This window comes from Perca flavescens, chromosome 17 (assembly GCF_004354835.1).
Source record: "Perca flavescens isolate YP-PL-M2 chromosome 17, PFLA_1.0, whole genome shotgun sequence".
NCBI classification, from domain to species: Eukaryota; Metazoa; Chordata; class Actinopteri; order Perciformes; family Percidae; genus Perca; species Perca flavescens.
The window spans coordinates 501857-522877 of record NC_041347.1 but is presented as its reverse complement, the minus strand read 5'-3'; the positions used below and the strand labels follow the sequence as shown (position 1 = coordinate 522877).

Here is a 21021-nt window from a genome sequence, read left to right as displayed (position 1 = left end):
TAAGTGCACAGACAGCACTACAGCACCACCCATGCACACAGGAAGGCGCCACCCCCCGGGAAAATTGCCACGACCAGCCCAACGACGAACGCTGCGCAACCAGTAACATAGTTCAAGCACGCCGCTCGCCACTCGACCGGCCGTGACCACCACCCCCACCCCCCCCCAAAAGGGGCACCATCCCCATAAGCCATCCCCCCCCCAATAAACTGTCTGTACACTTACAAAGCTCTCAATGCTTCGGCCAACGTGCAGGGACCCTCACCACGCCACCGTGGAAGTGCAGCGCCACGTCAGCGGCACAGAAACGGCGACCTTTGGGCTAAAACTGGTCACATTCCTTGTTGTTCAGACAGACCTGCCCCCGTTTTTCACATCATAACCCACAAATGTTTTCTCTAATTTTCTAAACAAAACTGATGATTTATTTGTCTGACAGCAAACCAAATGGCAAACCCGAGCTTTAGTTTACTTTTGGAGCTTCTTTTGAGTCTCTTGCTACCGTTTCCCCTTCACTGCTTTCCAAATGAAGAATACAAATACTTTAAGGTCAGTGTTCTGTTTCTACTCTTGTTTAAAAGATGTAAAACTAAAATAACCCTCTCATCAAACACCCGGGTCCTGGAGATGATTGAGGAGTTGGAGGAGCTCAACATGGAATTTGAGAATGTCGTTAAAAGCCACACAGCCTCTCTCTCATCCTGTCAAGGGTTTCTGCCTCCAGCTGTATCCCAACAAGGCCTAATATGTTTGCAATTCCACCTCTATCTTGCCCTCCCTCCCCCCCACCACCCTCTATCTCCCTGACATCACATCCTGTCCCATTGCGCTTGACACACATTAGACCAGTTACTAATTAGGCTGCTATTACAATTCCCATCTTGACGATCTATGGCAGTCCCAGGGGATGGCTCTGTGTGTGTGTTGTGGAATGAAGTAATGAGAAGCACAAGTTGTTATTCGCAGGGGGGGTCTGTTGTTCTGTCGCCGTTCTATGAGATCCTCATGACTGAAGACGGGGCCCGGAGGACACATGGCTCTCCTGACACACACACTCCTAAAAGCAGACCTTCCACACTTACAGGCCTACACAAAGCTTAAATGCAGGCGCTCTCCGCATGGCAAACCCCTCGTTTGATCATTTCACCTTACACACTGCTAAGGTAATGGTGCTGGAGTTGGAGTGGTTTTATTAACCCTGAGATAAAAAAAAAAAAAATCCTTCTCTAAACCTGTTGGGGAGATGATTTCCGCTTTATTCATTTCCCCCAAAGAGCTGGACCCTGACAGCAGGACAAGAAATAGTAAAACCGTTCTGAAAGCAAAGCGTGGCGCTTCTCCATGTTAGATACCTGATATTCAATCAGTCCTTTTCCTTACTTTCGTACTGTAGTCGGAGTTCTCATCAGTTTCTCCATTTCCCTCCCTCGTTTCCTTCACTGCGAGTGTGTCAGAGTGAAACTGTGAAACCGCTGGCAGAGACGGACGGTTTCCATTCTGACTCAGTTGGCGGTGATGAGATCTGGATGGAGGAGAAGAGGGAGGTAAAAAAATAAATTAAAAAAAGCTCAGCTCAAGGACGTGTGAGGAGATGACTGTATTGGAGTGTGGGTGGTTTTAGACATGCACTGTGTATCAAAGTGCTAGAGGAATGCAGCCCTGTTGTATTTTGGATTGAAACGTTGATTATATGTGATTCTTATGGGAAATACACTCACTGTCGTGCTGAGAGACGGAGACTGTACACTAAACACAGAGCCAGGGTTAGCTCTTCGTCCTACTTTGAGTCTTTATGCTAAGCTAAGCTACTCATCTGCTGGCTCTGTCCTTCTATTTAGTGTACAGTCATGAGAGTGGTATCGATCTTCTCGTCACTCTCAGCAAGAAAGCTAATAGGCACAATTCCCAAAATGTTTAACTGTTCCTGTAACCTAAATGTAAAAAAACTTCCACTCCCTGCGCAGGACTGTTTGATTAATCCTGTTCCTACCTGGTGTGTGTGTGTGTGTGTGTGTGTGTGTGTGTGTGTGTGTGTGTGTGTGTGTGTGTGTGTGTGTGTGTGTGTGTGTGTGTGTGTGTGTGTGTGTGTGTGTGTGTGTGTGTGTGTGTGTGTGTGTGTGTGTGTGTGTGTGTGTGTGTCTTCCGACGTTCCGCCGGAGTCCGACGTTCTGTGAAAAGTTGGGAAGGGAAAAGCTGCGAAAATCAGGAAGACACCACAGCAACTGTAGAAAGCGCTGTGTTGTGTCGAAGTGGCGTTTGCGAAGAGAATGTCGCTCTCGCTGCACTGCTTTTTCTTTCTGTCAGTTTCACGTTAACGAGAAACCCAATCTAAGCGGGACTGTGCAGCCAGCGCGAGCGGTTCGTGAACTGCTTTAATCTTCTTTTCAGCTTAATTTAATGGGTTCTTCTTTGGCCCATGCTACACCCTTCCACCAAGTTTTCTAAATCTGGCCAGTAGTTTTTCCGTAATCCTGCTGTACCTGTACATCTCAAGTGACGTCAATGTTGCTTTGTAAAAATCTGAGTGTGTGTGTGTGTGTGTGTGTGTGTGTGTGTGTGTGTGTGTGTGTGTGTGTGTGTGTGTGTGTGTTTAGTGACAGTGGTCATGTGAAGCTTCACCCCAGTCTGTTCCTGCTGCTGCTCGTGCTCAGTCGACTCTACCCTTCTCCCATGGATGGATCATCTTCACCTCTGGGTCTCGCTCCTTTCATGCCCTTCATCATTAGGTGGGTCTCAGTCCACACACACACACACACACACTCTTACAAATATACAATCCGGCTCGGCTGTGGTTCATCTAGACATTCTGCGTGTCCCTTTTTTTTTTTCACATCCAGGTAGCGATGTGGCGGGGGTGGGAGGGAGCCTGTCTCGGTCTTAAAGCATGCAGCGTGCAGAACGGCTGTAGCAACGTGCGTTACCGCCGGCAACAAAACAACGTGCTGGAGAGCCCAATAGGCTGGGCATTCATCGAACGTGTTTGAGTACGATTCATTTCCTAATTTTAATGTAGGGTAGACGGCAGTCAGTTTTTTGGCGGTTGATAACTTCTGGCACGACACCGGTAGCCCACTGCGAAGACATGCTTGGGCTCTTCCGTCTAGGGATGTAGCAACTCCCCCTTCTCCCCCGGCTGCTGTACTGCGCATGCGGGAGAGATTCCTTGATTTATAGTTAGATTATAGACGGTCTTCATACAGTGTACACACACTGGATACACACTGGCACTGTGCCTCTGTCAAATCACTCCCCTCAATCGTTAAAGAGTCGGAAGTGTCCTTAAACAAGAATTCCCACGCCAGACTGCTTCAAGAGTCCCAGCAGGGCTGCTCAATCAGCAGCAGAGCAAAATGCCGTATGAGCATGGGGGTGTAATGCTCTCCCTCTCCGCAGCTTCTCCCTTGTGTCGTCACTATCAATGAGAACGTGTCGCCAGTCAACTCCAACGCTCAAATAAAGGGTAAAAAGCAACACTGGCATGGGGAACGTTCTATCGAATCCAAGAGGGTCACAGACCTGCTCTCTCAGCCATGATAAACCTTTCAAACAATGTTTCTCTGAGCCCAAACTCCTAAGTATAGAACAATCGCCAAGACAAAATACCTGCAGACTAAACATTAATGTGTGTGTGTGTGTGTGTGTGTGTGTGTGTGTGTATGTATGTATGGTGTGTGGTTTGTTTGCACAGGTGCCCCTCTGCATCTTTTCTATGAACTCTTGTCTCACATCATTTCTTTACTGTGAATCCAGCTTATAGCAAATTGGCCAAACATGAGAAAGTTTTTGTCTCTGTTGGTCTGATTTGATGTTTCTGCAATAATAAGACAAAACACCTCTGTAGTCTGAGTCGGTCTCTCTCTCTCCAGCGAGATTCTGTATTGTTGCTTGTGTGGCAGCGGTTGATTAGATTGTGACTAGTTTTTATCTGAACTCCACTCCCTGTTTACTGGGAAGTCAAAATCTTACAGGTGAATGGGGACACTGTGGTTACAGCCTGCATTCTTTCCATTCCTGAAATGTAGAAGTCTACAAATATTATTGGTACATGTTCAACTGCTGCACCTGGTAATAGAAGTGAAGCTTGCACCTCTTTTATTTGTTAGTATTCTTGCGAGGACCCTCATTGACCTTGTACTAATAATTCTCTACCTGCGAACTTTAACCATTACCATCACAACCACATGCCTAATCTAAACTTCATAGTCCATGAGCCAGGGGGGTTGATCGGTATCATCTGGGGGGACAAAGGCTCATAGTGATTTTTGGCAAGGTATACACCCCTAGTACTAGAAAAATCATGATAGCAGTGCAGGGGTGGTAGCGAATCCCTTTTTTTCAGCTCATGAAGTTACTAACCCCCTAAGATAAATTCCATTTTTGAAATCTGGTGTATATCTGGTTTAGGCTCATGGTAGGGATATTGTCAATATTCTATAATATGGTGCTTGGTATCGTTGGAAAGGGGAGCTTTTAGGCTTTCATTTAAGCCCAGTACTGGATCTGTCTGTCAATCACAAAGGTCACATGACTTCTTTAAACCAGAAATAACATACATTTTCTCCCAATTTCCGCCTAAACTGTGTGCTTTCTTTTATCCCTGGGGCATGACAGAACACCAGGGACACAAAACTCAACAACTTCAATACTCAAGGCACTCTGATGATTCACAAAATGTACAATATACCCATACTATTTATATGTGAGAGCCTTAAATTAGACTTATGCAGCCAGCACAAGTCTTCAAAATAGAATGGAGCCAATACAATGGACAAATAGAATACCCTATTAGTCCAGGGCCAAATGGCTTCTTTATTCATGTACAATTGTAATAAAAAGTAATTGTTTCAATAGTGTTGTCAACATAACACTTGTAAGTGGTTTAACAAAATGCTTCTATCATGTATTTTGATATTCAGCCACTTTCAGTTAGAATGTCAGAAAGTAGCTCATGCACGTAATGATGGATTTTGACAGTTTGACAAGGTTTTGTCAGTTTTGTGAAAAGATCGTTGGTTCAGTTGACTGGTTATAACAACACTACCAACTATGCCATCTTCAATCAACTTCCAATGGGTTCCAGGAGTATTAAATGTAAGTACAAAATACTTTTTCTCTTGTGCTTGTGAATTGATGGGGAATAGACAGAGGGAGATTGTTCCTATAGTAGGGGTGGGCGATATATATCGTCTACGATAATATTGTCATTTTTGTAGTAACGATGTGCAAATTGACATTATCGAGTATTTAAATTAGTTCGAAAAAAACACTTCAAAACACGCATTGGAACGCTACACATTCACTAATGTCAACAAAGATGGCGGCGCGCGATTGTGCAGCGGCTGCTAGCTCTCCTGTCGGTGTATATTTATACAAGTACAGCCACACTGACCCAATCAATATAGGACTACGATACAACACAGCCGTTACAGGAGCCTTCCAGGCGGCTCATAACATCTCGGAGGACCTAGCCAGACCGGACGCTCCGTGGATTGTTGTCGGCATCTAGCAAGCTGAGCTAGCGACCGGTAGCCTGGTTGACACCAGACCCTTCTCAGTTGTAACTGAGAAGGGTCTGGGAAAGGTTCACTGACAGTTAATTTCCAAAGGGACGCCGCTCTAATGCCTCTGGGCGCCATTGGATAGTCCTTCAACCAATCAGACCAACGATCTGGGTGACTCTTTTCACATCCAATATCCAACTAAAAATATATTTTTATATATATATTTTATAAAAATATTATTTGGGTTTTAGGTGTCGTCCCTCCACGCCCTACTTTCTCCTTGCGGCAGGTGTTGCATATTGCAAACGTATCTTCTGCACACACGCTGAAGAATTTCCAAACAGCTGACATGTTGCAGGTTAATTCACGAGGTTCCCTACATGTGCAAGAATAGCGCGGACACGCGCCACACACGGCGGAGAAGTTGAGAAGAAGGAGAAGGAAAAAAAGACTGTCTCTGTCCGTGTGTGCGTGCGTCCTTGAGAACTGTAACTCGTATAACTTATGTTGTCAGTTAATTGTTGTATTGAGCTGCATGAAATCGGCATATGTCAGACTAACCTGGCTGCCGCTCGCCGGTCATCGCCGAGCACGTGAAGCATGGCTTCGGTAGCCGTCATGTTGAATGTAAACAAAAAGCTGCTCGCCGTCTCTACGCTATCGTCGTCGCGTAAAGCCTGCCTCAATGGTTGTGACTGGTGTAAAGCCTGCCTCAATGGTTGTGACTGGTGTAAAGCCTGCCTCAATGGTTGTGACTGGTGTAAAGCCTGCCTCAATGGTTGTGACTGGTGTAAAGCCCGCATCAACGGTTGTGATTGGTGTAAAGCCCGCCACAACGGTTGTGATTGGTGCCTCAATTTTGAGGACATTGGAAATGGGTTTGAATGGGCTCTTCGCCAGACTGACTTGCAGAGCAAATCTAAAATTTGCCAGAAGTTCGTCAGGGTTTACCCAGGCTAAGCTACCGGCAGGATCGAGACAAGAACTCCGGCAAGACCAGAGGAGGAGGACTTCGTTTTTTTGTGCAGAATGAATGGAGTACCGACCGCAGGATTGTTGCCCAGCACTGCTCACCTGACCTGGAAGCCCTGTTGGTAATATACAGGCCATTTTATTTACCACGAAAATAGCACACCGCCGTCTACACAGCCCCGATGCAAACGTTAGCACAAGTTTGGCTCACTGCTAACCATAGTAAACAAACTGCAGCGCAATCACCTGGAGGGGAAACATATTGTAGCAGGGGACTTTAACAAGGTGTCCTTAAAGTCTGTACTCACCAGCTTTTCCAGCATGTAGATTGTGTTACTAGAGGGAAGAACACACTAGAGCATGTATATTCTAACATCAAGAAAGATACAGAACTGCTCCTCTCCCTTACCTGGGCCAGTCAGATCACATCCAACTACTCCTGATCCCAGCATGCATCAGTCAGATCACAACCAACTACTCCTGATCCCAGCATGCATCAGTCAGATCACATCCAACTACTCCTGGTCCCAGCATACATCAGTCAGATCACATCAACTACTCCTGATCCCAGCATGCATCAGATCACATCCACCTACTCCTGGTCCAAGCATGCATCAGTCAGATCACATCAACTACTCCTGGTCCCAGCATACATCAGATCACATCCAACTACTCCTGATCCCAGCATGCAATAGATCACATCCAACTACTCCTGATCCCAGCATGCAATAGATCACATCCAACTACTCCTGAGCCCAGCATGCATCAGTCAGATCGCATCCAACTACTCCTGGTCCCAGCATACATCCCGGTCAGAGAACTATACAGCCAAGTAGGACTATCAAAACCTGAGCTGACACTGCCTTATCCCAGCTCCAGGACTGCTTCCAATAAGGATATGGTTGTGTGCAATATATATAAGAACTGTTTTCATTCAACATTGAGCTCATTATCTTATTTATTTTCTTTAAAATGTAAGTATTTAAATAAAAACAATTCAAAGACATAAAATACTAATACTATACTAATACTAATTGAACTAGTGTAGTACCATTGAATTCTGACATTCAGTTGTACACCTCTGCTGTAATGTAAATTGTGCAGCATACAAGCACAATGAAATCATAACAATAACAAAGGGCTCTGTTCTGTAGATCAGGAGTAGTTGGATGTGATCTGACTGGCCCAGGTAAGGGAGAGGAGCACATTAGGGAACCTCGTGAATTAACCTGCAACATGTCAGCTGTTTGGAAATTCTTCAGCGTGTGTGCAGAAAATAAGTTTGCAATATGCAACACCTGCTGCAAGGAGAAAGTAGGGCGTGGAGGGACGACACCTAAAACCCAAATAATATTTTTTTTAGTTGGATATTGGATGTGAAAAGAGTCAGCCGGATTGTTGGTCTGATTGGTTGAAGGACTATCCAATGGCGCCCAGAGGCATATGAGCGGCATCAGTGAACCTTTCCCAGACCCTTCTCAGTTACAACTGAGAAGGGTCTGGTGTCAACCAGGCTACCGGTAGCTAGCTCTAGTGATTGGACAACCGACTCTTTTATGGGAGTCGGTTCAACCGGACGGTGGTTGGTTGGCCTACCGAGTTAATAGATTCGGTCACCGGTTCGCGTGCCCTCGGCGGCGGGGGGGTGATCGCGTTTAACTTTACATAACTATCAAGATAACATTACGTGTATTTGTATGATATAGGCCTAATACTTCCCCCTTGGTAATGTAGCATATAAATTTCCAGGAACACAATTCTAAAATGCTCGAGACATAAAGGCTTCTGCTATCGGTTGATAACTCAAACTTGCCGGGAACCTAGACACCTGTTTGATTACATGACTCATGCATTAGGCACGGTTACGATCTTGTTCAGTAGTCTGGTGCACAGTCTCCTGGTGAAAGCCCTACCTATCACGTAACAAACATTTAACTTAACATAACTCCTAAGATAACATGACGTGCATTTGTATGTGATATCCATCAATAATGTAATCTATTCATTTGTATGTACACAATCATCTAAGATGCACGAGAAATAAAGGCTTCTGCTATCGGTTGATAACTCAAACTTGCCGAGAACCTAGACACCCGTTTGAATATAGACTCATGCAGTAGCCTCGGTTACGGTCCTTACGGTCTCGTTCAGTAGCCTGGTGCGTGGTCTCCTTGTGACAGCCTACCCTAGCTACCACGTAGCAACATTCACTTCTCGTAACATTTAACTTAACATAACTACCAAAATAACATGACGTGTATTTGTATGTGATGTACTGTACTTCCCCATCGATAATGTGTGAATTGCCGTGAACACAATCCTCTAAGATGCACCAGAAACAAGGCTTGGTTAATATCTCAAACTTGCCGAGAACCAAGACACCGCTTGATTACATTAGACTCAAGCGGCCGGCCGGTTGCACGGTTACATAAGACTCGAACGGCCGGCCTGTTGCACGGTTACATTAGACTTGAGCGGGCCGGCCGGTTGCACGGTTACATTTGGTCTCGTTCGGCATAGGGTCTAGCTCATTTCCTGATTGATTCTACCACCACCACTCCAGTCCAGTGGAGGCGATAATGAGCTAATACTACACAGTAGCAGAAGAATACCAGCGACACAACGGACAACCATTGACATATATATAATGCCAACGGCACGAATGAAGTAAAAGAGAAAAACAGGAGTGAGTTGGTTCATTGACGTACGGCACTCGATTCTCCCGGCTCAGTGACACGAGTCGGGTTAATGAACCGGCTTTTTGGTCAGTTTGTCAACACTAGCTAGCTCAGCTTGCTAGATTCCGACAACAATCCACGGAGCATCCGGTCTGGCTAGGTCCTCCGAGATGTTATGAGCCGCCTGGAAGGCTCCTGTAACGGCTGTGTTGTATCGTAGTCCTATATTGATTGGGTCAGTGTGGCTGTACTTGTATAAATATACACCGACAGGAGAGCTAGCAGCCGCTGCACAATCGCGCGCCGCCATCTTTGTTGACATTAGTGAATGTGTAGCGTTCCAATGCGTGTTTTGAAGTGTTTTTTTCGAACTAATTTAAATACTCGATAATGTCAATTTGCACATCGTTACTACAAAAATTACAATATTATCGTAGACGATATATATCGCCCACCCCTACTATAGGTATAATCTCCCTCTGTCTATTCCCCATCAATTCACAAGCACAAGAGAAAAAGTATTTTGTACTTACATTTAATACTCCTGGAACTCATTGGAAGTTGATTGAAGATGGCATAGTTGGTAGTGTTGTTATAACCAGTCAACTGAACCAACGATCTTTTCACAAAACTGACAAAACCTTGTCAAACTGTCAAAATCCATCATTACGTGCATGAGCTACTTTCTGACATTCTAACTGAAAGTGGCTGAATATCAAAATACATGATAGAAGCATTTTGTTAAACCACTTACAAGTGTTATGTTGACAACACTATTGAAACAATTACTTTTTATTACAATTGTACATGAATAAAGAAGCCATTTGGCCCTGGACTAATAGGGTATTCTATTTGTCCATTGTATTGGCTCCATTCTATTTTGAAGACTTGTGCTGGCTGCATAAGTCTAATTTAAGGCTCTCACATATAAATAGTATGGGTATATTGTACATTTTGTGAATCATCAGAGTGCCTTGAGTATTGAAGTTGTTGAGTTTTGTGTCCCTGGTGTTCTGTCATGCCCCAGGGATAAAAGAAAGCACACAGTTTAGGCGGAAATTGGGAGAAAATGTATGTTATTTCTGGTTTAAAGAAGTCATGTGACCTCTGTGATTGACAGACAGATTCAGTACTGGGCTTAAATGAAAGCCTAAAAGCTCCCCTTTCCAACGATACCAAGCACCATATTATAGAATATTGACAATATCCCTACCATGAGCCTAAACCAGATATACACCAGATTTCAAAAATGGAATTTATCTTAGGGGGTTAGTAACTTCATGAGCTGAAAAAAAGGGATTCGCTACCACCCCTGCACTGCTATCATGATTTTTCTAGTACTAGGGGTGTATACCTTGCCAAAAATCACTATGAGCCTTTGTCCCCCCAGATGATACCGATGGCCCAAATTTGGGGCCCTGGCTCATGGACTAATAGTCTTTATCTTAAAGTGATGGTTCGGAGTAATTTCACCCTAGGGTCCTTTGCACCATGACCTCGAGCCAAACACTAATAGTACTAATACCACACTGTGAAAAATACTGTTACAAGTAAAAGTCCTGTATTGAAAATGTTACCTAAGTAAAAGTATGTATCCTCAGGAAAATGTACTTAACGTATTTAAAGTAAAAGTACTCAATGCAAACATTTTAGAAACTTCGCAACTTTGCCGTCCTTATGTTAAGCCCACCCACCGACTCTATACACGATGTGATTGGCCTGACCAGAGTTTGGTTTTTCCAGCTCGCAAGCCAACGGAGAGTTGCTTGACTGACCCTAGCTGCGAATTACATTTGCTGCCACTAGAGTGCGTCTAGATTTCTAGGCTAGACCTGTATATTGTTGGGTAGGAAAATTTACAATAACAATGTGCCCCTAGCATTCCCGTTCAAAAGGCCATTTGACCGAAAACGAGAATACGGTCAATCTTAAAAGCGATGTTTCCATCCGAATTATGCTTTTAAACGGAAGTTTGACTCCGGTACATTCACAAAAAGACCCTAGGTTGCACTTTGGCGAGAGTTACGCTTTAATGGCCTGAACAGGTGGGGCGATAACACCGGGAGCAAAACCCTTTTCATTGTGTTCACGTGGGTTTTAAGAAGGACTCGAGAAAATGCGAACCTATCCTTTAACACCATCCTCTCCCTTAAAATAACTAGCCATATAGTCTTGTTTATTAAAATCGAACACAATAATTTACTTAGTTTTGGGTAACGGACATGAATGACGTTATGCCGCAGCAGCAAACTGTCACTGTAACCACAGCTGTTTGTCCCTGCTCAAATGTAAAGATAGAAAGACAAAATCTGTATAAACAGTCCGAGGTCATCATCAGAGTGTTTTTGTAAAGCTTCCCAATAGAACCATGCTCTAATATGTCCACGTATAACCGTTTATGATGCTGTCCATTAAAACTGGGGACGTTTGTTTCCTTGTTTTCCTTAATCCCAAAGTTTGGCTAGACAGCGCCACTCTTAGTGAGACCCCATACGTTCATCCTGTTTGCCTTTTTAATGACTCAGTCTGGTCAGAAGGTGACAAATGGAAAGGAAAGTGGGATCACAGAGGGCCCTTTAAACATGAACCATTTGGAGCTGCAAATGTGCAACGTTTCCAAAAGAACCCATCTGTTCTTCAGCATCAGTTACTCCAAGTTACCGATGGACACATTTACCAGACCTTTTATTTTTTTTTATTTGAGCGAATCAGTCGTTTAGTGGAGTCTTTAAGTAGCTCCTTTAAGAATCCATCTTTTGTGAGCACAGTAAACCGCTCGATAGCTCGAGTGCTGACTTGCTGGCTGTTGAGAGAAGGTATGCCGCGCACACATCCACCCAAATGAAGCCCACATGTTGGAAATGTTAAATATAGCTGGCTCTAACTTCTTTGGCTCCAGCCGTGTCTCTCTTCACCAAGCCCCCGACTCATCTTCCCCAGGCGTGTGCGGACGTGTCTACATGAGGTCGACTGCTGTCGCCCCCAGTCCTTTTCTTCCCTCTCGTCGTCACACGATCTGACCCGCCACCTCCAGGGATCCGATGTAGCTCGGCTCCTCTTCTGTTGACAGGACGGAGCCCCGTGCCTAATAGTTCTTCCCCTTTTACCCGTCCATCACACCACACATCATTTTTATCTATCTACCCTCAAACAACCCCAGCAAGATTTTTGACATTCCTTTTTTCTTGCTGCTTGGCCTTTGCAATGCGTCACACCTGCCTGGATGCTGACGATGTCTACGAATGACTAGATTGATGAGGATGACGACAAAGAGGGGGAGGATGATGACCAGCAGACACATTTTATTTATTTTTTTTCTCATATAATTGATGGCTGCTTCATTCCAGCACTTGACGTCTTTACAGTTCGTCTTAACCCCATTCCAATGTCTCTCTTTCAGCTTCTTTCTTTCCCCTCTTCTTCATTCTCTCACTGGCTTCATGCTAAAGCCTCAGAGTCCTGAGATGGTGATTTATGTCTTGTGATATCCAGTCCGGGCATCTCTCCTCGCCCCCTCCCTGCCTCACTCCCTTCCTTTCTCGTCCTCACTGACTCATATCTCATTTCTTTTGAAAGGGCACAGTAATGCCCATAAACCAAGTGAGGCTTCATTAAAGGGCCACAGTCATTTCCTTCCCAACATAAGATGCAGTATGTTTTCCCTCAGTGCTCATGTTATTGTCATCTTCTTGGTTTGCATGGACAGTGGACAGTAAAAAAATGTTTGGAACCTTTTGTTCAACGATCAAATTTCCGAATGTAAACTGATACAGCACCTTGTCTGGCAATCTGGGCCCACCAACATTTAGAATTACTAACAGTAGGTCAGCTTTGGTGTGGTATTATTACTTTGTAGATACTTTTTTTTGTTACTCAGTTTAAGGCATTGTAGCCCTAAAGTTGCATTTATGTTTTATTCAAATGAAAAGTTGTTGAAAGAAGTTAATACCTCAAAGTGGCAACTTGCGAGTGTTAACATTTTTAATCACGTTATTTGTGTACAGCTTTTTAAACACTTAAAACCACTACGTGCATACTTATTTTTTTTTATTATGGATTTACAGCAGTGATCAAAGGTTACAAAGTACCTTTACTCAAGTACTGTACTTAAGTGCAATTTACTTCCCTACATTTTTATTTTGTATTATATTGGGTGTCTAGATGTGTACGCTTTCATACATTTTGGGATGCTTGTCAGGTGAAGAAATGCAAATGTATGTTGGCCACAGTTTTTTTTTTTTTTTTTTTTTTTTTTTCATGCCACCACTGTGGGCGCCAAAACCATTCAACAAAACATCCATTCAAGTTCTACAGATGGTGGTTTGATAGTAAACGAAAAGTCAGACAAAGGAAAAGAGTGAGTGTGTTTAGACAGCTACGTCATGTCCATATAAATGAGTGAAGCAAAACTGATTTTCAATTATGTCGCCACTTATGCCGCCACTTCCCTTCCTCTTCAGTGACAGACTTTTGTTGCTTGGACTTGTTTAGAGAACATGCTACAGTCTCTGTGGTGGAAATGTTTCTCCCAGTTCTGCAAAATGAGGCCCAGATGACTCTCTCCCTGCCAGTCAGCAGTCTGCCTCTGACCCCACAGGGGACGGCCCTGTTTCTAAAATTATACCCTTCCAAACTGTCATTTCCTTTTGCAAAAGTGTTTCAATGGGACAAATTAGCACAGATAGTTAACATATGGGCCCCAAATGGGGGCTGGGAGGGGTGGAAAGCAAAGAATGTATTTATAGATGTAGGTCATTAGGTGTGTGTGTGTGTGTGTGTGTGTGTGTGTGTGTGTGTGTGTGTGTGTGTGTGTGTGTGTGTGAGAGTGACACTTTTGCTCATAAATTCACATGTATGGGCGTGTGGTGCTCAGGAATGCAAACTGTTGTCTGTGTTTGATACAGGGTCTTGGGTTATACGTCTGGCCATAGGTGTGTGTGTGTGTGTGTGTGTGTGTGTGTGTGTGTGTGTGTGTGTGTGTGTGTGTGTGTGTGTGTGTGTGTGTGTGTGTGTGTGTGTGTGTGTGTGTGTGTGTGTGTGTGTGTGTGTGTGTGTGTGTGTGTGTGTGTGTGAGGCATGCTCACAGCAGGTGGAAGAGCATTTGTTGACAGTTGACTTGTTGCTCCAAACAGTCCTTTCTTTGTTGAAGTCCATATAGATTTCAAGTCTTGTGTCTTTTTTTCCCCGTCTCTGACAGCAGCGGATTTGTTGACAAAATATTTTCTGTGCATACGGAAAATATGTCAAAATAATTTGCAGTTTGGCCTTTGCAGTTTCTCTTCCTCGCCCAGATTGTACACAGCCGTATGTTTGAGTCTACTAACATGTCTCAACTTCTCTCATACCAAAATCAAAAAAAGCTTCCTTTTCATCTCTGCATACCGTTGAAGTGATGGATCTGAGTTTCTCTGGAACCTTCTGCTGAATTTCCCACAGTGGAGCTGAGCTGCTTGTTTGGCCTCCACAGCCAGCTTTAGTGCCATCCCAGACCTCGTCCTCCTTGACTCTTGTCCTGTATGCGTGTATTATGTGACTGTGCAGTATGTACGTATGTATTCAGTGCTCATTGAATGCATTTGTTGCACTAAATTGAGACTGCCAGACAGTGCATATTCCTTATTATCTGTACAGAATGTTCTTTCTTACTGTACACAGCCTAAAGGACACATAAGCATTAAGTTGGACATCAATATGTGGCGGCATCTGTTCTTTAGGTGTTTTACCCCCGCATGCCTTTTTGATGTGTGATTCTCATAGGCAGCCAAAATTAGATGTGTAATGAGCAGAATGAAACGAATAAATCAAATCTGGGTTTTCTTCCCAGATAATGTTCTTGTAGCTCACGTAAAAACAAATTTGTTGACTGTTCAGCTACTGTTGTCGCAGCCCCTCCGGAGCTGTGCTGCTGAAAGTACAGCTGGTACAGTGACAGCCATGACGGAGGTCGGGTCATTTTAAGAAATTGAATTTATACTACAGTGAACTGTTAGTTTGCAGACCCAAAGACAATCCTGTGCTCCTCGGATGGTGCCATTTGCCGAGTTGGGAAGTCGTTCTTCTGACTTTGGTGTTTTCATGAGCTTTAAGTCGTACTGTGGGAAAAAAACAAACATGGATGCTACAAAGAAGATGTGTTGTGTTTTATTTCTCAGAGCATTTAAGCACTACCTTTTTTTTTCATTTTCATTATCTATTTCACGTTTGAAAATTTTTATTAGTGATTTTGTCCCAGAATTCCTAAACGAACACTAAAATATTGCTTTACCTGACTTGTTATCAGGGTTAAAGGTGCTGTAGATAGGATTGAGAAGATCCAGGATTTAGCCAACAAACTTCTCAGTCCCTCCCCCCTTTCTGCTAAAGCCCAAAATGGTCTCCTAAGCCCCTCCCCCCACAAGGGAGAATGAATGCGTGTGCATGAGCAGTGATTGACACGCAGTTAGACACACACAAACACACACACACACACCCCTCCCCCCCCCCACCTGGCTCTGATTGGTGCATCTGAACAGGGAGTGGTGGATCTTTGCAAATTGCACTACAGGCTGTAGGTGGTGCCAGAGGAGCTGGATTTTTTTTTATTTTTGTTCTACTGGAACATAGGGTCAGTTTCAGCAAATATGACAGAAAGTTAGTTTTATAAGTCTTACCTACTGCACCTTTTAATGCTATAAATAATGTTTCTGATTAATCTAGGTTGCTCTTTGTGGACAGCAACTAACGGTCACAACCTAATACCATATTACAAATTACATGTGAGCAAAAAATGTATATGCAATACGTGAACTAAAAAAACTTTTCTTACCATGAACCCGACGTTTACTTTAGTCTGCCATTTTACTGCATAATATGGCAACTCGGCAAGTCCTTTTACCAAACGTTTCGCTGACTTTCCGAGTTGTTGTTGTTCCGACTTGATTCACATTCATTTTTTGCCCAGTTGGGAAGTCAATTTTCCAGCACCACGTGAATGCAGCATAGCTCATTCTCTTGACCCTTTAGATCTGTCTCTCCCCTGCTCCGCTCATCTCATTCAGGTCTTGGTCATGTCCTTCCCTCGGGTCAGCTATGGCAGTGTTATGACATTGGATAAGGAAAGACTATCAGCTTGTAAACAAGGTTAATTTTAGCCTGCACTCAGGGTAACTGGCCACATTCACCATCACCGGTGGATACTGTAAACGGCCATGTGTGTTTGTTATGCGAGGAAGAAAAAGAGGGGAGAGAGATATCTGTGGGCACAACCAACATGGAATAGATTATTTCCTTCATAGATGATTTTTGTCAAAACATTTTTTGATTTTGAGTGTGTCTCGTCATCTGCTGGCCTGGGAGCTGTTTAGGTTATGATCTTTTGCCTTTGCAATAGGAGAGAGAGAGAGAGAGACGAAGAGAGGAAGGAAGATGGAGATGTTACATAACGTACGCATAAAAATAGCGACCAACTGTCCAAATGAAATTAGTCATTTTGTCATTTGTCCATTACGTAATGTGGCGCGAAGTACAAAGTAATAATGATAATACACACAGTCATTTTAAACACACAGTGAAGTTATTTTTCATAACAGTCACAGCTGTGAAATAAATTAAACCCATGACCTGTGAAAATTAGAAACATAACTTCCTCTGTATGCCACGTTACATAATACAAGACTAAAAGATTATAATAACGCAATTTTCCATGACACGTGTGTGTGTGTGTGTGTGTGTGTGTGTGTGTGTGTGTGTGTGTGTGTGTGTGTGTGTGTGTGTGTGTGTGTGTGTGTGTGTGTGTGTGTGTGTGTGTGTGTGTTCGTTCTGCAGATGCGGCCACTCTGCAGTGTATCGGACCAGAGAAATGGCGGCTCGGGCCCTCGTCCCCTTTGTGCTGGTCACCCAGGTCCCATCCACCGTCAACGCCCTACTGCAGGAGCTCCCTGCAGCGCCCGGACCCAAAATACAACACAACCAAATCCACGGGACTCTGCTGCAGGTCTGCACCCACGCACACATCAACATAAACCAATGCACTCGTATATACATAACATATGCCATGAGGGCTGTAATCACAAGTCCTAAATGACCAGTGTTTATTTAGTGATGGAAGGCTCAGGTGGAATCAAACCCTGATTGTCGCTGCAGGATTCTAAAGTATGTTAAGCACACGCACACGCACACACACACACACACACACACACACACACACACACACACACACACACACACACACAGCTTCTCAAATGTAAGGATTTGCTGCTTTTTCCCTGTTTTGTATCATGGTGAATTGAATATTTTTGGTTCGAGAAGACGTCACCTTCGGCCGGGAACCTGCGATGGCCATTTTTCAAAATCTTTTGATATTCAGACTAAACGATTAATTGATTTATTGCTAAATTAATTGACAGATTGAAATAATAATAAAAAAAATTAAATATAGTCATTAGTTGCAGAGTGGTTTTAGTTAAACTCTCTGGGAATTTGATGGCTGTGTGTAGAGTCGTTGAACCGTATCATATGTAGTGGTGGCCCAAAGGTTAAAGAAGCGAGCTTGTGACCGGGAGGTCGCCGGTTCAGGATAAAATCTGGGTGGGGAAAGTGAAAGAGCAGCGCTTGTCCCTCCCTCATTACCAGCACTGAGGTGCCCTTGAGCAAGGCCCTTAACCTCCAACCGCTCCAGTGGAGCTGCTCAGTGGCCAGCAGATCAGGTTGGTGGTTGTAAATGAGAATTTATTCTCAATCGACTGGATTTACCTGGGTAAATAAAGGTTAAAAAAAAAAAACCTAATCTTTTTTTGTTTCAATGAGGTCAGACAGAATATTTTCATTTTTTGTCCGTGCAATCGGGGTTGTCCTGACAGCATTTAGGAAGACAGGATGTTGTCTGTCAGTTATAGTTAGCAATGGCGTTGTACTGGTCTGCATTCTAGAGAGTGGAGTCAGAGGTCACTGTAATGTTCTGCACACCTCATGTATGTAAATAGGAATAACAAACATATCTCTTTATCAATGACGTCAACAATAAACATTTCATTTATGTATTCATTGCAATGTCAGCAAAAACTGAATATAGAATTGATGGCAGAGCTGTTTCACTGACTTGGGATACATTGTACAGGTGTACCTGGTGTAGAGGCCCTTTAGTGTTCCTACTGGTTATACAGTTAGATGATGTGTTTTGCATCATCCAGCGTTTTTCTGCTGGCCTGTGAGAAGGGAGCTCTTGGCACTGGTGAGAACATGGTTCATTTTTACATCCTACCAACATTATTATGATACAACGGTGGTTGAATATCGGCAAAGTATCCCTTTAAGAAAACAAACTCGGCGTACAGTGTTGAAGTTGGGTGTAGCTATTAAACCATGAAGAGATGGGCGGCCGGATAGCTCATCTGGTAGAGTGGGCCCATATATAGAGGTTTACTCCTCGACGCAGCGGGCCCGGGTTCCACTCCGACCTGTGGCCCTTTGCTGCATGTCATCCCCCCCTCTCTCTCCTCTTTCATGTCTTCATCTGTCCTGTCTAAAATAAAGGCCGAAAATGCCCAAAGAATAAAAGATGCATGTCACATACAGTATATGTTATTACACACTCCCGTATGTTACGCATCCGTGGCTTTTATAAGATGATGAACCCATACCTTGAACTAATGAAAGCAGCCTTGTGCTGTATTTGCAGTTCCAACCATTCTTAAGATCTAATGTCCTCCGTTTGCTAATGAGTTTAGAATCCTTTAATTCAAGTTGAAACATGAACGTCTTCACAGCTGGACTGGAGAGGTTTTTCACTCAACAAAGAGAAAACATAAAAATGCAATTACTAAAGCGGTTATCAAAACATGTGGATGTGCACACCCACACATAGATGATAGATATGGACACGCGCGCACGCACACACACACCCCCAAACGGAGATGATAGATATGGAGCATCAAGCCTCGGCACACACACACACACACACACACACAGTCTGTCAGTCCCACACACAGTTTCCACACAGAGCCTGTCCAGGCAAGGCGGTTATCGCAGGGTAAATACCAGTGTTTAGTTCTGTCATCACACTCTGACAAACACAACCAAACAGTCTGCCGGTAATATCAACACACGCAGAAGAAGAAGGGGGCGGGAGTTTCCCTAGCCTTTTTATTGAACATCACTGATGGGGTCGGTGTGGGAGGAGGGGGTCTGGAGCGGTAAGAACCGGGCCGAAGGGTCAACACACAGACTGCAAACGGCACCGTTTTCTTCATCACTTATGGGTTTGATAGCGGTCTGGACTGCAGGGAGGTCCTGTGGGGGAGGAGGAGGAGGAGGAGGAGGGCCTCTTAAAGGCTTGGAGGAGATTTCAGGAGGAGAGTGGATTTTAGTTTGCTTTCCTGTCATGGCCGCCATGTGTGGAGCTTCCCAGATGTCTGCTGATCTGTTTCTGCATTTGTGTCTTCAGCTCCATCTCTATATATATATATATATATATATATATATATATATATATATATATATATATATATATATATATATATATATATATATATATATATATATATATATATATATATATATATATTTCCCCTCTGTCTCTGGGTTTCTCTGCTTCCTGTCTCTCCTTTTTAAAATGTCCTAAAAGCGTCTTTTCTTCCTCTCTGTCCATCCTTCTGCTACTGCCTTTTTCTCCGTTCACTCTGTCTGTTTCTCCGTGCCTCTCCCATTCCCATACAAAGGGTGAGATCACACTGTGTGCGGCCCCTGTGTAATTTAGTCCCATGTATTGACATGTCGTGTCGTGAGGTATCTTCTTTGTCCTGTGTCGTGTTCTTTGTGTCCCATCTTCACCGTTTCTATGTCTCGTCATTGTCACGTGTGTACTGTATCAGCTACCTGTTTTCTCGTCACTTTGTTATACAGCAAATTGTAGACGCCTGCAGGAGTGCAAGTAAACCCCCGCCATTAGAATAACAACAACACACATCCACACTCTCAAGACAGGAGTGGTGCTGTTATATTATCGGGCACATCCTTTAAAGAATCTTAGTAGTTTGTAACTTGTATACATGTAAATGCACACGTGAGGTAGCTTTGGCATTACAGCAGAACGATCACAGAGACTCTTTGTGCTTAGCTGTGTTTGGTGAATTGAGGAGGAAGGGGTGGTGCTTAGGAACGGCTCATTTATCCTCAATTTCAAGCCCTGTTTCTAGCTCTTAGCTTCACTAATTCACACTTTGGGATTTTTACCCATCCAGAAGAGAGAGAGAGAGTTAAGATGTCGAGTATGTCGCACCCACACAGACACAAACATGTCTGCATGGGTTATAGCACAGCTTAGGCTGCAGCCCTTCCTTGGCCATTTCATTTCCTTTTTCCTTCTACCAGAAACACGCCAGCCCATCGTACCTCACACACTGTGTGCGCAGCTTCACTGGATCTATGAATACGACTCTTCTGCTGCACCATATAAGAAATAGCTCACCTCAACACATGTATACACATCACTCTTATTATATTTTTCTATGTCTGTATATTAAAGTTATCAGTTCTATTAATTTGGCTGGTTTCTATTTGGTGCATTATTTTCAGACCAATGGTATTGCGTTAATGGTAATCTATACTCAAAAGTATTGAAATATTTTTCAAATAATATAAAACTCTGAGGAATAAAGTACTGTATATATCCCAGACTAAATAAGTTGTGTGTCCCCCGTTTATTACCATGATACTGTGGTATAATGGAAAACCTCTAGCAGGGCACAAACTCACCATGAATTTCACCATGACTGTGTAAGGGTGCGTTCATACCAAACAAAGGGATATATTTCACAATCATTGTTTTCCGTGAGATTATTTATAGATCTCGATGTTTCCTGTTAACTGCACAGGACTCTCCTACCGCCTCAAAA

The 21021-nt window shown here is 43.6% G+C and overlaps 1 protein-coding gene across 2 annotated transcripts in view; it reads left to right on the top strand.

Moving 5' to 3' along the window:
• Positions 1 to 21021, top strand: part of thada (THADA armadillo repeat containing) — a 117470-nt gene that overhangs the window by 43681 nt on the left and 52768 nt on the right. For both annotated transcript variants that reach the window (XM_028604006.1, XM_028604005.1), the window contains 2 exons: positions 2595 to 2726; positions 16955 to 17123. In XM_028604006.1, coding sequence (XP_028459807.1) covers positions 2595 to 2726; positions 16955 to 17123 — 301 coding nt within the window. The remainder of the gene's footprint in view (positions 1 to 2594; positions 2727 to 16954; positions 17124 to 21021) is intronic.